The 19,413-nt window shown below is 37.2% G+C and overlaps 1 protein-coding gene across 13 annotated transcripts in view; it reads left to right on the forward strand.

Annotated features, from left to right (window-relative positions):
• UBE2U (ubiquitin conjugating enzyme E2 U) overlaps positions 1-19,413 on the forward strand; it is a 49,221-nt gene that overhangs the window by 16,038 nt on the left and 13,770 nt on the right. For 10 of the 13 annotated variants that reach the window (XR_013376410.1, XM_077892128.1, XM_077892129.1 and 7 more), the window contains 3 exons: positions 4,949-4,997; positions 8,556-8,644; positions 15,696-15,777. Coding sequence is in view for 12 of the 13 variants with exons in the window: in XM_077892128.1 (XP_077748254.1) it covers positions 4,949-4,997; positions 8,556-8,644; positions 15,696-15,777 (220 nt within the window). In the remaining variant the exon portion in view is untranslated. The remainder of the gene's footprint in view (positions 1-4,948; positions 4,998-8,555; positions 8,645-15,695; positions 15,778-19,413) is intronic. The other 3 variants (XM_077892127.1, XM_077892131.1, XM_077892126.1) reach the window with 2 other exon arrangements.

Here is a 19,413-nt window from a genome sequence, read left to right on the forward strand (position 1 = left end):
GTTATAAGTTTGCTTGCCATCTCAGCCAGACTAGGAGTGGTAGCCTTGGGTACCATGAAGAGAATAGAATGACTTCTTGCAGCTTCCAAGGGAAAGAGTGTCCATGATATAGCAGAGACATCTGCTAAGGGGCAAGGAGTGGGAAAGAAGTTGCAGAAAACTCATTCACCCTAAATTATATGGTAGTCTAGAACTATGTGGATGTCTGTGAAAAACTGCATCCAGTGAGAATTACTTGTAACTACTTGAAAAGTGTCACTAGAATGCTGCAAGAATCATCTTTCATCTATTTCAAATGTTAATAAAGAGGTCTAGAAAAAGCATAAAGGGAATTGCCACATTTCTAAGTAACACAAAACTGGAACAGATAGTTTATTGTATAAATGAGAAACTCAAGGGCCAGCGAATGGTGTCATCTCTGTAGGTGTTGATTATAGGCCAGAACTATATCCTCAGTATCCAGTGTAGGCTCTGGTTGTAGGTATTGAATAAAAATTTGTAGAATGAACAAATGAAGAAATACGTGTAAACTTAGATCTTGATTTTACTTCATAGTTTACAGAATGCTTTTACATATATTTATTCATCTGATCCTCAGACTCTTCCTCAGTAGGAGCTGAGGATCATTGATGAAGTGGTTGGCTCAAGGCTGCAGAGATCAAGCTGCAGAGCCAGAGCTTCAAACTAGGCATTCCCCTTCCCTTGTGCCTACAAATTTAATGGAATGAGCATAAAGTCATTCACTTGGAATCAAAGGATTAAAATTTCCAAGTAAAGAATGGGAGAGGCCTGACTTGATAACAGAACTCTATGAAAAAATTCTTGGGGAGCTATTTGATCATAAACTTAATGTGAACCACTAATAGGAAGTGCCCTTCCTCTAGGCATGTGTTGTATGATAACTCCACTCCACTCTGATGTGGTGGGCCCTTGTCTGGAATACCAGCATGCTCAATTTGGAGCAGCACATTTACTGAGCTGAAGAAACTGTATATATTTAGCTGGTGGGAAGAAATGACAAAAGGCAGTTGTAAAAGCTGTTTTCAAATATTTGAAAGACTTTCATATAGAAAACGGCAGTTTCTTCTTTGTTTCAAAAAACTAAAGTAGCTACACTCAGCTCTACCTTCCCCAGGCCTACTAGATTGTAGCTGCTATAGTTCAGAATCTGCCGGCTTGGCCCTGCCTTGTACCAGAACATACCTTGACTATACTGGGGACTTTCCCCTCATAATCAGTGGTCTGGAATTAATTTTTTATCCTAAGCCTAAGCCTGGTATTTGGTATGCAGACATGCAAATGCCTCTCATTCCCCAAACCTTACATAACGTGTTGCTTGCCTAGCCTGAGCAGCTAGGTCTTGAACTTGGTGTAATTGACAACATGTTAAGCTCTGAGCCCAGACCCAGCTCAAGGTGGGGGTCTCAAAGACATTCCCCAATCCTGCCCTCCTCTTTTGGACCTGGGCCCTCTCTCCCTTACTGATAGTGAGTCCCAGACTGCCCAGGACAGTCCTGGTATAATTATTTCTAGCATCCCCTTTGACTTTGTGCTCTGGTTTGCACAACAAATTACATAGTCACTTGGATGCCTGACTGATCTCTCTTACCAGCAAATGCCGTGGAAGTTGTAAGCATCCCTGGCGGTAACGCCCATCCAGATCCTGGCTGGCAGCAGGGAGAACTTTCTAAAAATTCAAGTTGCTTAAGAATGGAAAAGGCTGCCATCACTAATAGCCTGCTTTGAGAACTAGTGTTCAGTTAGTAAAGTTTAAGAGCTCTTTTTTGTGGATGCTGTGAGAGAGCTTCTTACTCAGTGTTGAGAGTTGGACTAACAAAGGGGTTTTTCAAGTACTTTCCAACTTAGGCCTCAACTTGTTTATGAAAACTTGGAAGAGGGAGGAGAAGAGGTCTGGAAGGAGATAACGCATAACAGCTATCTTGCTTCCCAGCTTTTGTGTTGCTACTTATTTACTAAAGTGTCACAAAGAGATTTTATATAAGCCTGTATGTACTTTTTTTCCCAAGCTGAGTGAATTTTTATTTCTATGTGGTTATATAGTCAAATAATATTTATCTTCTGTTTATCATGGTTTTTTTATATTTTTATTTTTTTTAATTTTTTATTTATTTTATGATAGTCACAGAGAGAGAGGGAGAGGCAGAGACATAGGCAGAGGGAGAAGCAGGCTCCATGCACCGGGAGCCCGATGTGGGATTCGATCCCGGATCTCCAGGATCGCGCCCTGGGCCAAAGGCAGGTGCCAAACCGCTGTGCCACCCAGGGATCCCTATCATGGGTTTTTTAAAATCATCAAGTTTATATAATCATTAAAAATCTTTGTTTGAAAGAAAATAGAAGAGTATAAAAATAGTAAAATTCACTATCAGTGGTCACACCTGACATAATTTTTCTTTTCGCCAGGCATATTCCTGTAGCTTTTGCTAAGTAAAGGAGAGTCATACTAATAAGTTTCAGATATTTATCTGAATAAACTGTAATATAATAACTGCCAGATATTATGACAGTGATCATTAGAATAGAGAGGAATTATAGAAATATTAGGGAGATTATAATACTAATTTATATCCTACAGCTTTAAAAAAAACCTGGTCATTCTGCAAATCCATCCCATTCTTCTTGTGGTTAGGAAGATACTATGATAGGCATTTGATCCTTCTTCAGTTCATGCTCTGAATTAGTTCATTGACAGCTTTTTTTGTTTGTTTCATCCTCCTAACAGTAGAACAATTTTAAAGAAAATGGGTTCTGTGCTTAAAGTAGGTGATGTCTCATAGGACTTCTGGTTTGGTTTTTCTCTTTAGAGGGACTGTTTTTTACTGTTAGTTGCAGGAATACGCCTTCCTGGATGTCAGCAAAAAAGAAATTTAGTCCAATAGCATAGCTTACTCATTAAAGAACATGAGCTTTAGCACCATTGTACAGACCTAGTGTGGTTGTTGATGATTACGTTGTTGTTATAGATAGCCTGTTATTCATAGATGTCAGGAGATACAGCAACCAAGTTTAACAGGATGGTGTGTGTGGATCTCCTTGGCAAAATTAGAACCTTTTTTTCTTGTTTGTATTTCATTGTACCAGGTAGTCCAGTAACTTTTAGCAAAGTATCTAGTTGCTAGTTTTAACTAAAAATATTATTTATTTTCTATCAAAGAAATATGTTTATAGCTTCAAAGAACAAATTATATGAATCATTTTTTCCCCAAATGAATGGGGAATCAGCCCAGGGCCTGATCCTGGAGACCCGGGAGCGAGTCCCACATCGGGTTCATGTTTTCTATTTCTTCCTGCTACAGTTTTGGGAGATAGAAATTTATCCATTTCTTCTAGGTTTTTGGCATATGAATTTTTATAATATTCTCCTATAAACCTTTGTATTTCTATGATGTTACTTGTTATTTTTCCTCTTTCATTTCTGATTTTTGAGTTCTCTCTCTCTCTCTCTCCCTTTTTTCTTTTTATGAGTCTGGCTAAAGTTTTATCAGTTTTGTTGATATTTTTAAAGAACCATCTCCTGATTTCATTGATTTGTTCTATTTTTTATTTCCTATTTTGTTTATTTATGCTCTAACCTTGATTATTTCCTTCCTTTTACTGGTTTTAAGTTTTGTTTGTTCTTCTTTTTCTAGCTCCTTTAGGTGTAAGGTTAGATTGATATTTTTCTTGCTTCTTGAGGCCTGTATTCCTTTAAACTTCTTTCATTTTTTTTAAAAGATTTTATTTATTTATTCGAGAGAGTGACAGAGCAAGCATGAACAAGGTGGTGGGGGGATGGGCAGAGGGAGAGGGAGAAGCAGACTCCCCTCTGAGGAGGGAGCTGATGCGGGGCTTGATCCCAGGGCCCTGGGATCATGACCTGAGCCACCCAGGTGCCCCTAAACTTCTTTCAAAGAACAACTTTTGTTGCAACCCAAAGATTTTAGACCATTGTATTTTTGTTTTCATCTGTCTCCCTGTATTTTTTTTTATATGCTTTTTGATTTCCTTGTTGACCCATTCATTGTTAGTAGCATGTATTTGTGTTCTTTCCAGAGTTTTTCTTGCAGGTGATCTATAGTTTCATAGTGTTGTGGTTGGAAAAGATGTGTAGTGTGATTGCAGTCTTTCCGAATTGGTTGAGACTTGTTTTGTGGCCTAACGTGATCTAAAGAATGTTCTGTGTGCCCTGTGTGTTGCCTCCTGTGTGTGTTGTACATGCACCACTATTGTAGATGACCTATTTTTGCCTTCAGTCATCTTAGTGGCTCTCTTTTCCTGTCAGAAACAGGCTTTTGTCCCTGTGTTGTTAGTGGACTGGTCTAGGGCCACTTCAGGCTTGAGTTGAGTCAGACCAGGTGTTTGCCAGAGATGCAGTAGAATCAAACTGTAGGGCACTTTCCAAGTGTTGTTTCCTACATTGTCTCTTAAGTTCTGAAGTGTAAATCTGCGTGCTTTTTATTGGTGTCCCTCATCATGTCATTAGGTTTCAAATTTCTGGCTAAGACAATTACCACTTGACATCTTTTATCTTGAAAAAAATTGTTTAAAAAGATGTATTTATTTTAGAGAGAAAGAGAGAGGATGTGTGAGCAGAGGAAGGGGCAGAGGAAGAGGGAGAGGGAAAGAAGCAGACTTCCTGCTGAGTATGGAGCCCAATACAGGGCTCCACACAGAACTAGATGGAGAGCTCATCACTGGGCTTGATCTCATGACCTGAGATCATGATCTGAGTTGAAATCACAAGTTGGATGCTTAACTGACTGAGCCATCCAGGCACCTCTCACTGTGAAACTTTTTCTTACCTATTTTTCTTTTCCTCTTCTTGAGGTTTTATGCTTTATTTTTATTCTTTTATTACCATTTTATTGAGACTTTGGAAAGAGTTTACATAAAGCTATGTATTCATTCTTCCAAGTCAACCAGAATCCTTTCATATTTTTCTTTACAGTGAGAGAGAACAGCCTTGAGTTTCCTAAAGATCCACATAAACTTACCAGGTAAGTTTATATTGTTCCATGTCAATTTCTTTCTCTCTCTTGCTCTCTTTCTTTCTGTCTTTTTTCTTTCTTTCTCTTTCATCTCTACACCCAACATGGGGCTCAAACTTATGAGCCTACTGATTAAACCCCTACAACTCTCTGGATATTTAGTTGTGTAATATCATGATTAAGAGTAAAGGCTCTGGAATCATCTGGCCTGTGTTAAAATTCTCAGGTACTGGGCAGCCTGGGTGGCTCTGCGGTTTAGCGCCACCTTCAGCCCAGGGTGTGATCCTGGAGACCCAGGATCGAGTCCCACATCGGGCTCCCTGCGTGGAGCCTGCTTCTCCCTCTCCCTGTGTCTCTGCCTCTCTCTTTCTCTCTGTCTCTCTCATGAATAAATAAATAAAATCTTAAAAAAATAAAAAATAAAATAAAATTATCAGGTACCACTACATATTAGCTATGTGACTCTGGGCAGATAACTTTCACTCCTGTTTCTAGCAATATTTTAAACTTTTCATTATGGTATTAGTTATGATGATCTGTGATCAGTGTTGCTTCCATGAACTAGCACTACCCCATCTCTCTTCTTCCCTTAATGAATGTTCTTGTTTCCTTCACTGGCTCTTCTTAACTCTTAATTGGTTTCTGATCTTTCTTTTCTAAACACTTACTTACTCTTTCTGCGTTTGTTTTCCCTAATGGCATCATCTATCAACCTTTATGTTGATTTGACCCAAATCTCTTACTTCCAGTCTCAATTTCTCAGTCACACTCCTAAAGGTCATCACCTAAAACCCATGTTTAAATTTAAACTCATATTTTACTTCAGAATCTCTAGATGCTTTCTGTTAATAGCAAAATTAAATGGTCTTCTGGGCTTTAGAAGAATATTTGACCCGTAGATTCCTTCACCTTTCACACTCTATCAGAAAACCAGCCCAGTCATTTCATTAGCATGTCAGAGATTCATCTCCTCCCCTTCATAGTCTCTGCTCCCACCCTCTCTTAGCTCTGCATTTCTTGCCTGAATTACTGCATCTCTTTCCTAACTTGTCTCCCTGCATTTAATCTCTCATATACTCTACTCCGCATACTAATGCCAGAAAAAACTCTTACACACTCGGTTCATAATTTACTTGCCTTATTCAAGAACTTCTGATTACTCTCTATCACCTAATAAATCAGATTACTGAGTCAACTCTAGCCCATTCTCTGCCTAAATCTGAAGACCTGAGTTGCCCATTTTCAGTTATTTTATCAAATTCCAATTCCTCTGAAATTGGAACTCTCCACTCTAGTCAATGATCTCGTTACTGTTGTCTCATCCCCCAACATGCTCTATCTGTGGAAGTGCACACACCATGCTCCTTCTCTTCTGAGCCATTACTAGTACTGTTCTCTTTGCCTGAAATGCCTCCCCCAACTGTTCCAGGTCCATATCCCAAGTGACTCCTTCCCTAAAGACTCCCAAGACAAAGTTACATCTCTCTCTTCCAACTTTTTTAGCTTAGTACCACTGCCAAAGAAGTATCTGTCATTGTCATTTCCAAATGTCTGTGTTAAATGATGAAACAGTTTATATGTTAATATATAAAGTTATTCTATTAGCCAATTTAGGTATATATCTTATTTTCCCAATAGGATAATAAGCTCTGATACTCAGTTTTAAATTATGTCTTCTACTTTTTCATATTCATAATGCCAATGATAATACTCAATAAATTCCTGTTAATGTTTCAAATTATAAACACATGTGTTTTTCATACTTCCCTGTAAACTTAGTAGCCTATCTGAATAATCCTAACAAGTGTTCATGTTCTCTTATTTTAAGGCACTGTTTCTTTTACAGAATTGAAAATGCAATATTCTCAAATGTTTAAGACCTTCTGCTTTGTATATTCAAACTATACCAAAGTTATACCTTTTAGGGTAATATTTTTAATTATTCTGGGGAAGAAAAGAAAGCCCCTGAAGGCTAACAGTTTGAAATTGAACAGGACACTGCTGGGAAGGGAGAGGGTCAGGGGTCGTCTCGTCAAACAGACAAAAAAAACAATGGAGACGATTGTGCTTAAAGACGGTGTATTTTCTTTCACAAGACAGTGTGTTGACAGTTTCCTTCCTCTTGGGTCATTGTTGTCTGCTAAATGATCTGTGACAGCAAATTGATCACAAGCTTTTTCATGCAGGAGATATAATGCAGCCTTTCATTTTGTTACCTCTTTTGCCAAATGCTGAAACATTTTGTTGGCAAAATTAATGTTGGTTTAATATGTCATTTAGTGGTGTAAAGCTCCGCAGGTAGCTCTGGAAACAATAATGGTAGTGATTAATTTATCTTTATCCGGTTTTAGATTTCTACTAAAGTGTGATTGCAAAAACAATAATATATTTGAAAAATGTTACTCTTAAAATTAGATATCTGTAATTATCACTTAAGTAAATGATGCAGTAAAGAATTTAGATATTGTCCCATGAATTTCCAAATCAAGGCCAATATTTACTTTAAAGTACCTACAATTCACCTATAAAAAAAATTAATGCTGGTGTACTTGTTCTGACCGAAAAGTTGCTTCTTCCTTCAGAGAGCTGAGGACTTCAAATTCAAAACGGACGTAAATTAGATCTTTTACATCTGATGTTTCTGCATCTATTTAAGCCAGCTAATTGGTGATTTCACATGTCTGAAGAACATCCCAAAGGAATATTTTGTTTGTAGAGTGTTGAGAATCTCTGCAAGTAAAATATTTGCGGGGAGAAAAAATTAGAAGTGAACTTACTTAAGTGTTTCACAAATCCTGTTCAATATGTTATAACAACCTTTGCTCTCCCATTAGGCTAAAGTAATATTAGCACAGGGAAGGAAACATGCCGGCAGGACTGTTAGAAAAGTGAGTTTTTCTCCCTCTGTGAAAATGGCCAGATTATGTATGAAAATTAACTGATCTCAATTCTGGTGTTTTATTTCTCCTCATAATAAAAAGGAAACAAAGGTAGCTTTACTAAAATTTGGCATCAATATTTAAGAAAACTTTATTGTAGAAAGAGAAAATATGCAAGTGTGATGCTTTTCTTAAAATTCTTTTTTAATATTAGTCGTGAAAGGCAGATATCTTAAACTTGTGTTTCTCTTTTTAAAATGAACACATGGGGATGCTTGGGTGGCTCAGCAGTTGAGCGTCTGCCTTCGGCTCAGGGCATGATCCTGAGTCCTGGGATCGAGTCCCACATCGGGTTCCCTGCACAGAGCCTACTTCTCCCTCTGCCTATGTTTCTGCCTCTCTCTCTCTCTGTCTCTCATGAATAAATAAATAAAATCTTTTAAAAAATGTACACACGAGTGTACACTTTTTGCATTTATTTTTGAAATATGTTTTAGATAGTTTTCCCTTTTTGTGATTTGTATGTATTAGTGGAGAAATTGATATATTAGATCATTTGTTAAAAATTGCAAATCAGTGTAATGTCTTATGGCCGGGTATTGTTATCTGAAACAGTCTACTCTGATAAAATAATTTTTAAAAAGAAACTTGCAAATACTCATTATCTGATTTTAATGTATATTTTCAGATCAATTAAAGCAGTCTCATTTAATGATTACTACAAGACATGGTCTGGAATAGCCACATCAAAAGCCACAGAATATTATAGAAGTTCATGTAAGGTGATCTAGCCTTATCTTCTGTCCTTTCAGTATATATTAATCTCTTAATTACTCTGAACTTGTCTTGCTTTCAAAGACTAATTGACATATATTTGTAATCTGAAGGTGATAAACTTCTCTGTTACCTTTATATACAAATCATTCAACAACTATTAATTTAGTTCCTCTTTTGTATAGAGCCCTGGGCTAAAGTCTCATTAAAAGCCAGAAGGAAATATAGACAATTAGAGGGATAAAAGATGAAGTTCTCAAGCTTATGAGGTTTACTTTACTCCACCCCCAAAAGTGGAATCTTCATAGCTAGAGGAGCATTTTTTATTCTAAAAACAATTATCTTCAAAGCCAGAGAAAGTATTAAGTAGAAAGACAGCATGAAAACATATGAACCTATGGCTTTCAATTATATCAGTCTCAGGAAAATCACCTGTTGCCATCATACATTAGGAGCTAAAAAGACAGAAGGGGAGAACTAGACAACTTTCTAGTCCCATTTAATCAAAACTTATAGAGTGTGCTGTTTTGTTATTTAGATCCAAATAGGTTATCCAGCCTGCTTCTCTGCTATCCTGCTGAAATGGCGCTTGCTAAAGTTACCCATGACTTCCTAATTCCCAGGCTCAGTGATAACTTTTTAGCCTTTGTCTTCCTTGTTCACTATGCCTATCTGTCAATAATCCCCAAAGCCTCATCTCTAGTCAGTCTCTCCTCTGAATTCTGCATGCATATTTACTACTAGGCATTGGATAACCACCAACATGGGTAATAGGCGTCTCCTACTCAAGATGTCCCAAAATGAATTTGTTATCTTGACCCCAAACTATCCTCTCCCCCTTATTGCCTCCCTTAGTGGTAGCTCACCACTATTACATTTACTTGCCTAAACCAAAATCATATGTTTCCTAGAGCTCTTTACTTTCCAGATTAATCTTCGTTTACTTTATCTCCTACAACATTAGGAATGTTTCCCCTCTCCACTCCACCTAGTCTCATTGAATTTCATCTCATCATTGTGGTAATCTCATATTTGGTTTCAACAGAACAAAATATTACCAAAAAAGTTTGTAATTTTACGGCACAAATTAGAGCAAAAAGTAATACTAAGTTTAACAAATATTAAAAAATAAATTAGATCAGTTATTTCTAAGAAATTACATGTTCTTTCAGGATGTTATTATTTTATTATCACACATTACCTTCTTCACTAATTATAGATTAGTAGTAGTTGGGAAAAATAATTATGGTGCTTAAAGAAACACAATCTTTGGCAACTCTACCAGTATAAATAATTTTATTACTTTCGATGCCAGAGTATGTGAATATTTACTTCATTTGAAAGATTTGTGAAAAAAGAAAAAAAAAGATTTGTGGTTGGTGCTCACTAGTCAACCCAGCAAACACAACTTGAACACCTTGTATGTGGAGGCACTGAGGAACTCAGATGGGATCCAGAAGACAGGAACCCTTAACAAACAAGGTATCCAGAGACAGTTGGCACGCTTTAGGGAAAGATTCAGCATCCAGCGCCTTTAACCATAAAACAAACCAACTGGCATAGAATGGTGCCTTATGGAATAACATGCAACTATATAGAAGTACTTGGAAACTCCAAACTGCTAAGAAAAAAAAGAAAAGAAAAGCACCTGCCAGAACTTTGGGGAATTTGGAAATGATTGTCTTGCAATAAAGAATAATTAAAAATGGAAGGAAATCATGAAGTACCACTGACTATAGTTTCTTCTTCAAAAGAATTGACACCAAAATGTTTAATTTGGTTCTCATGTCCATGCCGTTAGTATGTAATTCATCCCTTTTTGTGAAGCCAATAGTTTTAGTGGCTGCCTCTAGCCCAGAAGAATTTCTGAGACTGATTCTAGCCCTTGATGCAAGATTTCACAATCACCCTGCCTGTTCTCCCCCAAGGGATTTGTTAAAAGAATGTTTCAGGAGCTTTCCTTCAATAATAACCAGCACTTAATTTTTAAAAATTAAATTTAAACCTTACATGTGCTGCTGGCCATTTTGTCTTTGGATAATTCAGCTGGATGAGATCCAGTACTATTTTTTAACAGCCTAATTTCCTGGCAATAATAAAGATGAAGCTTTGAGATTATAGAATGATTCTTCAGCTACTGAGAAATAAAAGGGAAACTTCTAATAACTTCAGTTTCTACAGTTACATTCTTTTTTAAAATTTTAGTTTGTTTTTTAGAGAAGGAGAAGCATGGGGAGGGAGGATCTTAAGCAGGCTCCTTGGCCAGCACAGAGCCTGACGTGGAGCTCCATCTCACAATCCTGAGATCATGACCTGATCCAAAATCAAGAGTCCAACACTTAACTGACTGAGCCACCCAACTGCCCCTCTACAGTTATATTCTTATTGCTGCAAAGATTATGAAACTCTTGTGCATATTTTTAAAAACTTTTTTATGAATATTGATGAGTGGTTATATTTTGATTTGGGGTATTAACTCTTTTCCATATCTTTGTGCTACGAATCTACCCATAGTTACGTGTGCCATAATAATAGTAAGTTTATTCATGTACAGTATGGATTACAGAGTATATTCTTGTGTTTCTTAATCATCCCAGTCTTTGTCAACCAATATTTATTGAATGCCTAATATATGTCATGCATAGTAGTATATCAAGCCTCTGAACCAGGCATTATTATTATTACTCTGTTTTACAGATGAGAAAACGAAGACCAAGAGAAGCTAAGTAATGGACCTAAGGTCACACAGGTAGGAGGGAATATTATATACTGGTAAAAAGTGTAAATTGCTGAGACTTAATCCCAGCTCTGCTACTTACTAGCTGTGTGACTTTAGGTGAGTTTTCTTTTCAATCTCTCTGTGTCAGTTCCGTGTCTATAAAATGAGAATAATTACAGCACATACCTTATAGCATTGAAGCATTTATAGTAGTGCCTAGCACATAATGAGTGCTCAATGAAGGTGGCTGTTATTAATTAGTACAAGTAGACTATGGCTCTAGGACTTGAACCAGCAACTCTGACTCACATCTGTTGCTCTTTTTATCATGCTATCCTGCCTCCATAATGTGGTATCAAAATGCCATCTCTATAGAGCCTGAGATCTAAATTAAACTCTAAAGTATATACAGTACATTTTTCAATAATTATAATTATTAGTTTATAATCATAGGCAATCATATGGGAACTTGTACTGATAATCCACTGTTCTCTGTCCATCAGTATAGAATGGCAAATAAAAGTTTGGCAGAGAACAAACCAATACATATGGTTGTGGGCAACAGCACCTTAATGACAGAATATGATCCCCATAAGGAAATGTTTATGTTAAAGGAAAAGAATTCCTTCAGACCAGTGTACCCTGTAATACTGAGAGGAGGCTTTCTGGTGTTTGTTTGCTGTCATCAGACAGACTAGACACCCCAGAGCATCATGGGGATGCTTGCTTTTGCCTAAAAGACTTCCATTCTTTGAGTCTTTGAGTGGGAAATAAGGGCAAGTATCCCTAGGATGCATTTAGATGGAAGAGGCAGCAGCATCTCATTCTAATGCAGTGGTTCTCAGTCTTGACTGCTCATTAGAACCACAAGAGGAACTTGTAAAAATTCCCATGTAAAAGGCACACCCTCAGATTAATTACATCAGGATCTCTGGGAGCAGGACCTAGCAGTAGTAGTTTTTAAAGCTCCCCAGGTGATTACAATGTGCAGCCAAGGTTGGAAAGGCTGCAGTGAGAAGAGCATGCTATTGGAAGTTGGGGACTCCAGAGCTCTGAACTGGTTTTGCCACATACAGTTAAGTGAATTTATGTTAGTCATTTAACTCTTTGTGCCTTATTTTTCATTTCTTTTCACTGACAGAAGCACTCTATGTTAAGTTGCTCTGTGATTAGTATGAGATCATGTGTGTGAAAATAAAACATGCTAAGGCAAGTTGATGCTATTATATTTCTTTGGGTGTGACAGTCCCAGGAGTGGAAAACAAAATTGAAATCAACCTATACTGATGTTGGATAAGAGATGTGTCATGGAAAAAACAAAATAAAGGTGATGCACAGTTATCCTTAGAAGGAAGGGAAAGAAAGAAGTGGGTTACAAAACCAGTAGAAGATGATTTTCCATCACAGATACAAAACTGCCACAAAGATAAGATATGGTCATGATGGGGAATTTCAGCTTCAAAAACTTTGGACAAAATTTCACTGATCCTTTCCTCCTGCTTCCCCTCATGTGCCCGGTGCCCTGCATTATTTCCCTCCTGTCACCATCACTCATTGAGCATTTTCCATGTCTAAACAATGAGCTGTGTGTTGGAGATAACATACATATTATAATAAGTGTTTTAAGTTTATGATCAAATGGCAGAATAGGTGAATGAAAAAACATAGGGATAAAATAGAAAGCATTAAAATAAAGTTTGTACAAATACTGTGGCATTTTCCAACTCTTAGAGAAAGCAATGAAGAAAATGAGTCAGTGATAAAATATTAATGGAAATATTCAGGAAGGATGACCATAACATATGGGGCTTCATAATATATAAGGAAGAGACTAATGTACATATTCAAATAGAAAATGTAGGGAAGGTAATTTCAAAAAAATTAAGAAAATATATGAATTATCTTTGAATACAAACCTCACATTTAAATTCGTCTAAGTGATAATGAAGAGGCTCAATGAGAAGACATTACTCAAATTTTGTTTGTTCATCTGTGAAGTGTATATTGTAATGGTAACCACTGCTTTCCTACTTTACAAATGCCCAATGTGTAGGAAGAACTCTTGTTAATATTAGTTTTATAATCATCTAAAGGAAATAATGAGACCTCACTAAGAACCCTAGGGAGCCCAGATTTGCTTCCTTAATAAGGAAAGGAGGAGTATAAGTCTAAATACCAACAAAAATATTACTAAAGGCCATAAGAATATATATATAGGGGTGCTTGGATGGCTCATTTGATTAAGCGTCTGCTTTCAGCTCAGGTCATGATCCTGGAGTCCTAAGAGCAAGCCCCACATCAGGCTCCCTGCTCAGCAGGGAGTCTGCTTCTCTCTCTCTGTCCCTCCCTCTGCTTGTGCTCTCTTGTGCTCAGTCTATCAAATAAAATAAAGAAAATCTTTTTTAAAAATATGTATATGTGTATTTGTGTGTGTTTGAAGGAAGAAAAAAACTAAAGACAAGAACTGATGAAAATTATGTAATATTAATAGGCAAAAATGAGAACTATTCAGTTTAAATGTTTCTATCAATGACATATTTCATCAAGCTAGCAGAGGTTAATCAATCATTGTTTAGAAGGAAGCTGCAGAAAAAGGTAGGTAAGACTGGTGGAGAGCATCTAGTTGGTTAAATAGTGCAAGACTATAAACCCAGGACAATTACAAGAAACAGGGAAATGGATGGATGGATAGATAGATAAAGTGTGTGTGTGTGTGTGTGTATGATCTGGCTTTCAATAAATTTTATGTTAATGTGATTGAAGACATAAGGCATATAATTAACCACAAACATATGTGCCAGTAGTGTAATGTGATTTCCAGGAAATAATATAGCAGATCTGAGCTGAATTGATAGAAGTGTAGCACACAGGTCAAGGGAGACAGTAACCCATTTACATCTTTGCTATTCAAAAGAAATCAAAAACAACAAATGTTGGAGAGGATGTGGAGAAAAGGGAACCCTCATACACTGTTGGTGGGAATGTGAACTGGTGCAGCCACTCTGGAAAACTGTGTGGAGGTTCCTCAAAGAGTTAAAAATAGACCTGCCCTACGACCCAGCAATTGCACTGCTGGGGATTTACCCCAAAGATACAGATGCAGTGAAACGCCGGGACACCTGCACCCCGATGTTTATAGCAGCAATGGCCACGATAGCCAAACTGTGGAAGGAGCCTCGGTGTCCAACGAAAGATGAATGGATAAAGAAGATGTGGTTTATGTATACAATGGAATATTACTCAGCTATTAGAAATGACAAATACCCACCATTTGCTTCAACGTGGATGGAACTGGAGGGTATTATGCTGAGTGAAGTAAGCCAGTCGGAGAAGGACAAACATTATATGTTCTCATTCATTTGGGGAATATAAATAATAGTGAAAGGGAATATAAGGGAAGGGGGAAGAAATGTGTGGGAAATATCAGAAAGGGAGACAGAACGTAAAGACTGCTAACTCTGGGAAACGAACTAGGGGTGTTGGAAGGGGAGGAGGGCGGGGGGTGGGAGTGAATGGGTGACGGGCACTGGGGGTTATTCTGTATGTTAGTAAATTGAACACCAATAAAAAAAAAAAGAAAAAAAAAAAGAAATCAAGATCCTGAGCCAGTTCTGTATGTAAACTTTCATAGGAACATTAACAAAGTTCACCACCGGGATGATGAGGATGGTTAGGTCTCCAGAAACCATGTCCTTGGTTGGAGCTGACAGAACTGAGGTGGCTCTGAGAGCCATCGTGAAATATTAGAAGGGCTTTCTCCCATGGGAAAAGGATACCTTAGCTAGTATCGCTCCAGAGCTCAGAACTGAGACCAGTGGAAACTCAGCACTCAGATTGAGAAACACTGTGACCTTACTGTCCGGCAATGGCAATAGGCAATTTCCCAACAATAGAGGGGAGTTTTCTGTTGTTGGCAAGGGATTCATTCGGAGGCTGGATTGGATGATCATCTGTTGACGACTCATGCTTTGTGAAAGATCAAGACACACCGTATCATTTCCAACTCCAAGATTTTATGTCTTCACTCATAGTGCTGAACTAGAATATTGATAAACTGGGATCTTTAGTTTTTGTATGAGTTATTTTAACACCTTCATTACTACAAATGATATATAAGCAAGTGTGATTATAATGAAAACTGAAGAAAAGTCTAATTGTTTCAAAGTTCAAGTCAAAGGAAGAAATTTGTTAAGTGACTGAACATTGTAGTATGACTTGAATGATATAGTGTACATCATTGCCATATATCAACTTAATGAAAAGTAAGTTATTTTAAACTTAGAACTATTATTAAAAAATGCATACACAACTCCTTTTTCAAAACTCTAATTTCAGTGCTTGAAGACCCAAATTTTATTGGAGAGTATTATAAACAGAAGAAAGTTGAATTAAAACATACTAAAGAATGGAATTTAAAGTAAGTAATTTGCATTCTACTTTCTACTGTCTGACTCATCAGAAGAAATCTTTGGAAATAATAATGGTTGCCCTTTTCTAAACATAAGAACAATAATGAGAAGGTATCATTTTTTCCTTTCCTATGAACCCAGATGGGAAACATCTTTTGCTACTGTTAATCTTAGAAATGTCGATTATTTGACCAGCAAAAAAGGGATTTATTCAGGAGTAGCAGAGAATTGCAATTTGGGATTTACAAACTAGGTCAAAACTCCAGGGCAAGTCCAAGAAATGTAGGAAGAAGAATGACACTTTATAGAAAAGGAGGAAGTTGGGAAGAGTTGTTTTGAAAGGAAGTCCATTGGAGAAAAGCAAATGTTTGGAATGATGCCCATTTGTCATTGGCTGAGTTACTGGAGTAGTCCATTTCTTATAGGAAATGCAATGGGCATCTTTCCCGTTGGTATCTGTGATTGAGAATTCTTTCCTGTTGATGATTCTTCTGTTGGAGTCCATAATGGACAGTTCTTGGAATTGATGCTAGGTAGTAGAGCTCCTCCTTCTGGCCCCAACTCCGTTTTGGGAGGGTTCCCTTTATTAATTTTCACCTGTTGACTGCCAAAAATAGAGATGATCATGAGACCCAGTGAAGGACTCTCACGGTATCCTCCACATTAATTCTTTTACTCCCATTCCCATTATCCTTGTCAAAATATGACTTAGAAATAGGAAGGGGGCACCTTGATGGCTCAGTTGGTTAAGCGGCTGAGTCTTGATTTCAGATCAGGTCATGATGTCGGGGTTGTGGGATGGAGGCCCACCTGGGGCTCCACGCTCAGTCAGCGGGGAGTTTGCTTGAGATTCTCTGTCTCCCGCTACCCCTCATACTTGCACATATGTGTGCACTCTCTCTCAAACAAATAAAATCTTTTTAAAAATAGGAAAAAACTCAAAATAGAACCCTCAAAATAGAACTATCACTAGCTAGTGTTTCATCCTTTTCATAGTTCCAAATATCTTTTTCCACAGATTTTTCACTCAGGAACCAAATTATTTCATCTAACAAAAAAGTATGTAGTAAAATATAAAACTGCAATATATTCAGAAATTATTGACTATTGGGACCACATTAACGAAGGAATCTTAATCTCATCTTTGGTCACTTGAGTCCTAAAGGCAGTTTTTCTTTTTCATCATGTTAAAGCAAAGATTACATCCAGCTCTGTGATGTTGGTGAGGCTATAGTACTTATTCCAGTGTGCTTATTTCAAGGTACTTGGTAAATGTTCTACACAATGTAAGAGGAATTAAAGATCCTTCTCTTTTTTGGCATTTACCTGAGGTCATTTATCTCAGTTTTTAGCTCTTTGGCTTGTTAGCAATGTGGTTATTTCTAGATAGAAATACGGGAGTAATAAAAATAATGAGCTGTATTTTTAAAAAGATTTTATTTATTCATGAGAGACACAGAGAGAGGCAGAGACATAGGCAGAGGGAGAAGCAGGCTCCTCAGGGAGCCCCGTGTGGGACTCGATCCTGGTACTCTGGGATCATTCCCTGAGCCAAAGGTAGATGCTCAACCACTGAGCCACCCATGTGCTGTATTTTGAATTTGTGTAGAAATTGAAGTTCTTAAAAAAAATGTACTCTCCTACTGTTAACATCATAATTCAGATTGGGTTTTTCAGTTGGATATTCTTTTTTTAGTTGACTTCTGTGACAATTTCCCTTCAAGCCAAAGTGGAGAAAAGCTTTTGCATTCAATACTTTTCTGCTTTCAGAATAAATTACAAGCAGTAGAAAAGTTTTTTAAAGCAGAATTTGAAGGAGTACAAGCATGTTTTTTTCTTAAAGCCATGTTTCAATTTTTGTTTAGAGTTAAAGCTACTTAGAATATAAGGTTAATTTTGCTTTGACATGACTTCCTTTTTTATTTCCTTTAACAGAACTGCTTTGTTTTATTTGTTTGATCATTGATTCATTATGTAATGCCAGCATCCCACAGAACCTCAAATTTAGAAATAGTAGGGCCATGTCATTTTCAACTTATCCATCCACTTCTACATATGGCTGAAATAATTGTGAGCTGTTTGAGTGCTAGAACATTTTTCCAAATACATTATTTGAAGTTACAGGTCAAATTATCATGTGCATGGCTGACCCTGTCAGAATAAAACTCTCACACCTCATGCCATCTGGTGGTTGATGAGAATATATTTAGATCAAATGATACTTGCTTCTTTTAAATTTTGGAGTTGTTTAAAAACACTGAAGTTTTTTTTTCACTAAAGTTTTTTTTAAAGATATTACATTTAGCTGAATAATTTTGTTGTGGCATAAATATGTAACAATATGTTGCAAAAATCTAAAGTATGGTGAATTAGCCTCTTTTTCAAGTAATTATTAGGAGTCTTATGTTCTGCCAAAATACAATATAATAAAGTGGTCAATTCATAGAGACTCAAATAGAAAATGTTTGGGCATTTTTATAAGTGAGTAATTGGTGTAAATATACATGTAACATAATACCATTATGCATATCTCTGTTTTAATATTGAAAATGCTTATTTTGCACTGAAATTTCCTGTTAAAAAAAAAAAAAAGAAAATGCAAATTAACAGCCTTTCATCTGCATAGTATTAAGGAAAAAGACCTATCTTTCCTGCTTCATACCCTCCTCCTAGTGTCCCCCACCCCATCTCCTCATCAATCAAGACTCCATTCTTAAGCCACACTAGGTTCTTTTTTCTCACTATTATTTCAGGACATAAGATCTCTTCACCACTTTGTGCCTTCTGCCTGGGATATCTTTCCCAGCAGGGTCTTTGCTGGTGGTCTAGCATTAGGCTTTGGTCTGAATGAAAAGGTGGAATGTGGAGTCCTTAAGCACGGGGACATGGGAGCCAGACTGTCTGAATTTCAGTCCTGGGTCTGTCAGTTACCAACTCCTTGACCAACTCAGGGCAAGTTATCAGATTTCTTTGTGCCTCAGTTTCCTTGTCTGTTAAATGGCAGTAATAACTGTACCTACCCCTCAAGGAGTTTGTGAGGATTGATACATGAATACAAGTAAAATTCTCCAAACTATCTGGTGCATAGTAAGTACTCACAAGGTCCACTGTTATTCATGCTTTTCCTACTGTGGCCCTAGTTCCATTTTCAGCTAGAACACCATTCTTTGGAGGTAGCAAAGGGGGGAAAAAGCATAGGCTTTCAGGTCAGACAGATCTTAGGAAATTCTTACCGACTCTCAGCTTGTTTTCTTATCTATTAAATAGAGATAACATCACTTACCTTGCAAAGTTGTTTTACATTTGATCTCTTAAGGTCATAGATATGTAGGCAGATAGTTTTGACTTAAAGACATTCAATAAATATTAGTTCCTGAGGAGAGGAGGCGATAAAAACCCACACCTCCCAACTTTTCAGAGAATAAAAATAGTCTGTCAGAAATGGGTTAAAATTGTAAAATTTTCTCTGGCTAGAACATAGGCAAGGCCATGTATCATGACCGCATTTATTTTAGTTCCATGATACATGTGGTTCTTTTCCCTTTTCTCCTTCCTGAAAAAATGCATCACAAGGATGGTGTGACGATCCAGCCCAACATATGTTTGTGAAGGTTTCCACATCTCCCCATGCTCTCCTTCTTCTT

The sequence above is a fragment of the Canis aureus genome, chromosome 3 (assembly GCF_053574225.1).
Source record: "Canis aureus isolate CA01 chromosome 3, VMU_Caureus_v.1.0, whole genome shotgun sequence".
NCBI classification, from domain to species: Eukaryota; Metazoa; Chordata; class Mammalia; order Carnivora; family Canidae; genus Canis; species Canis aureus.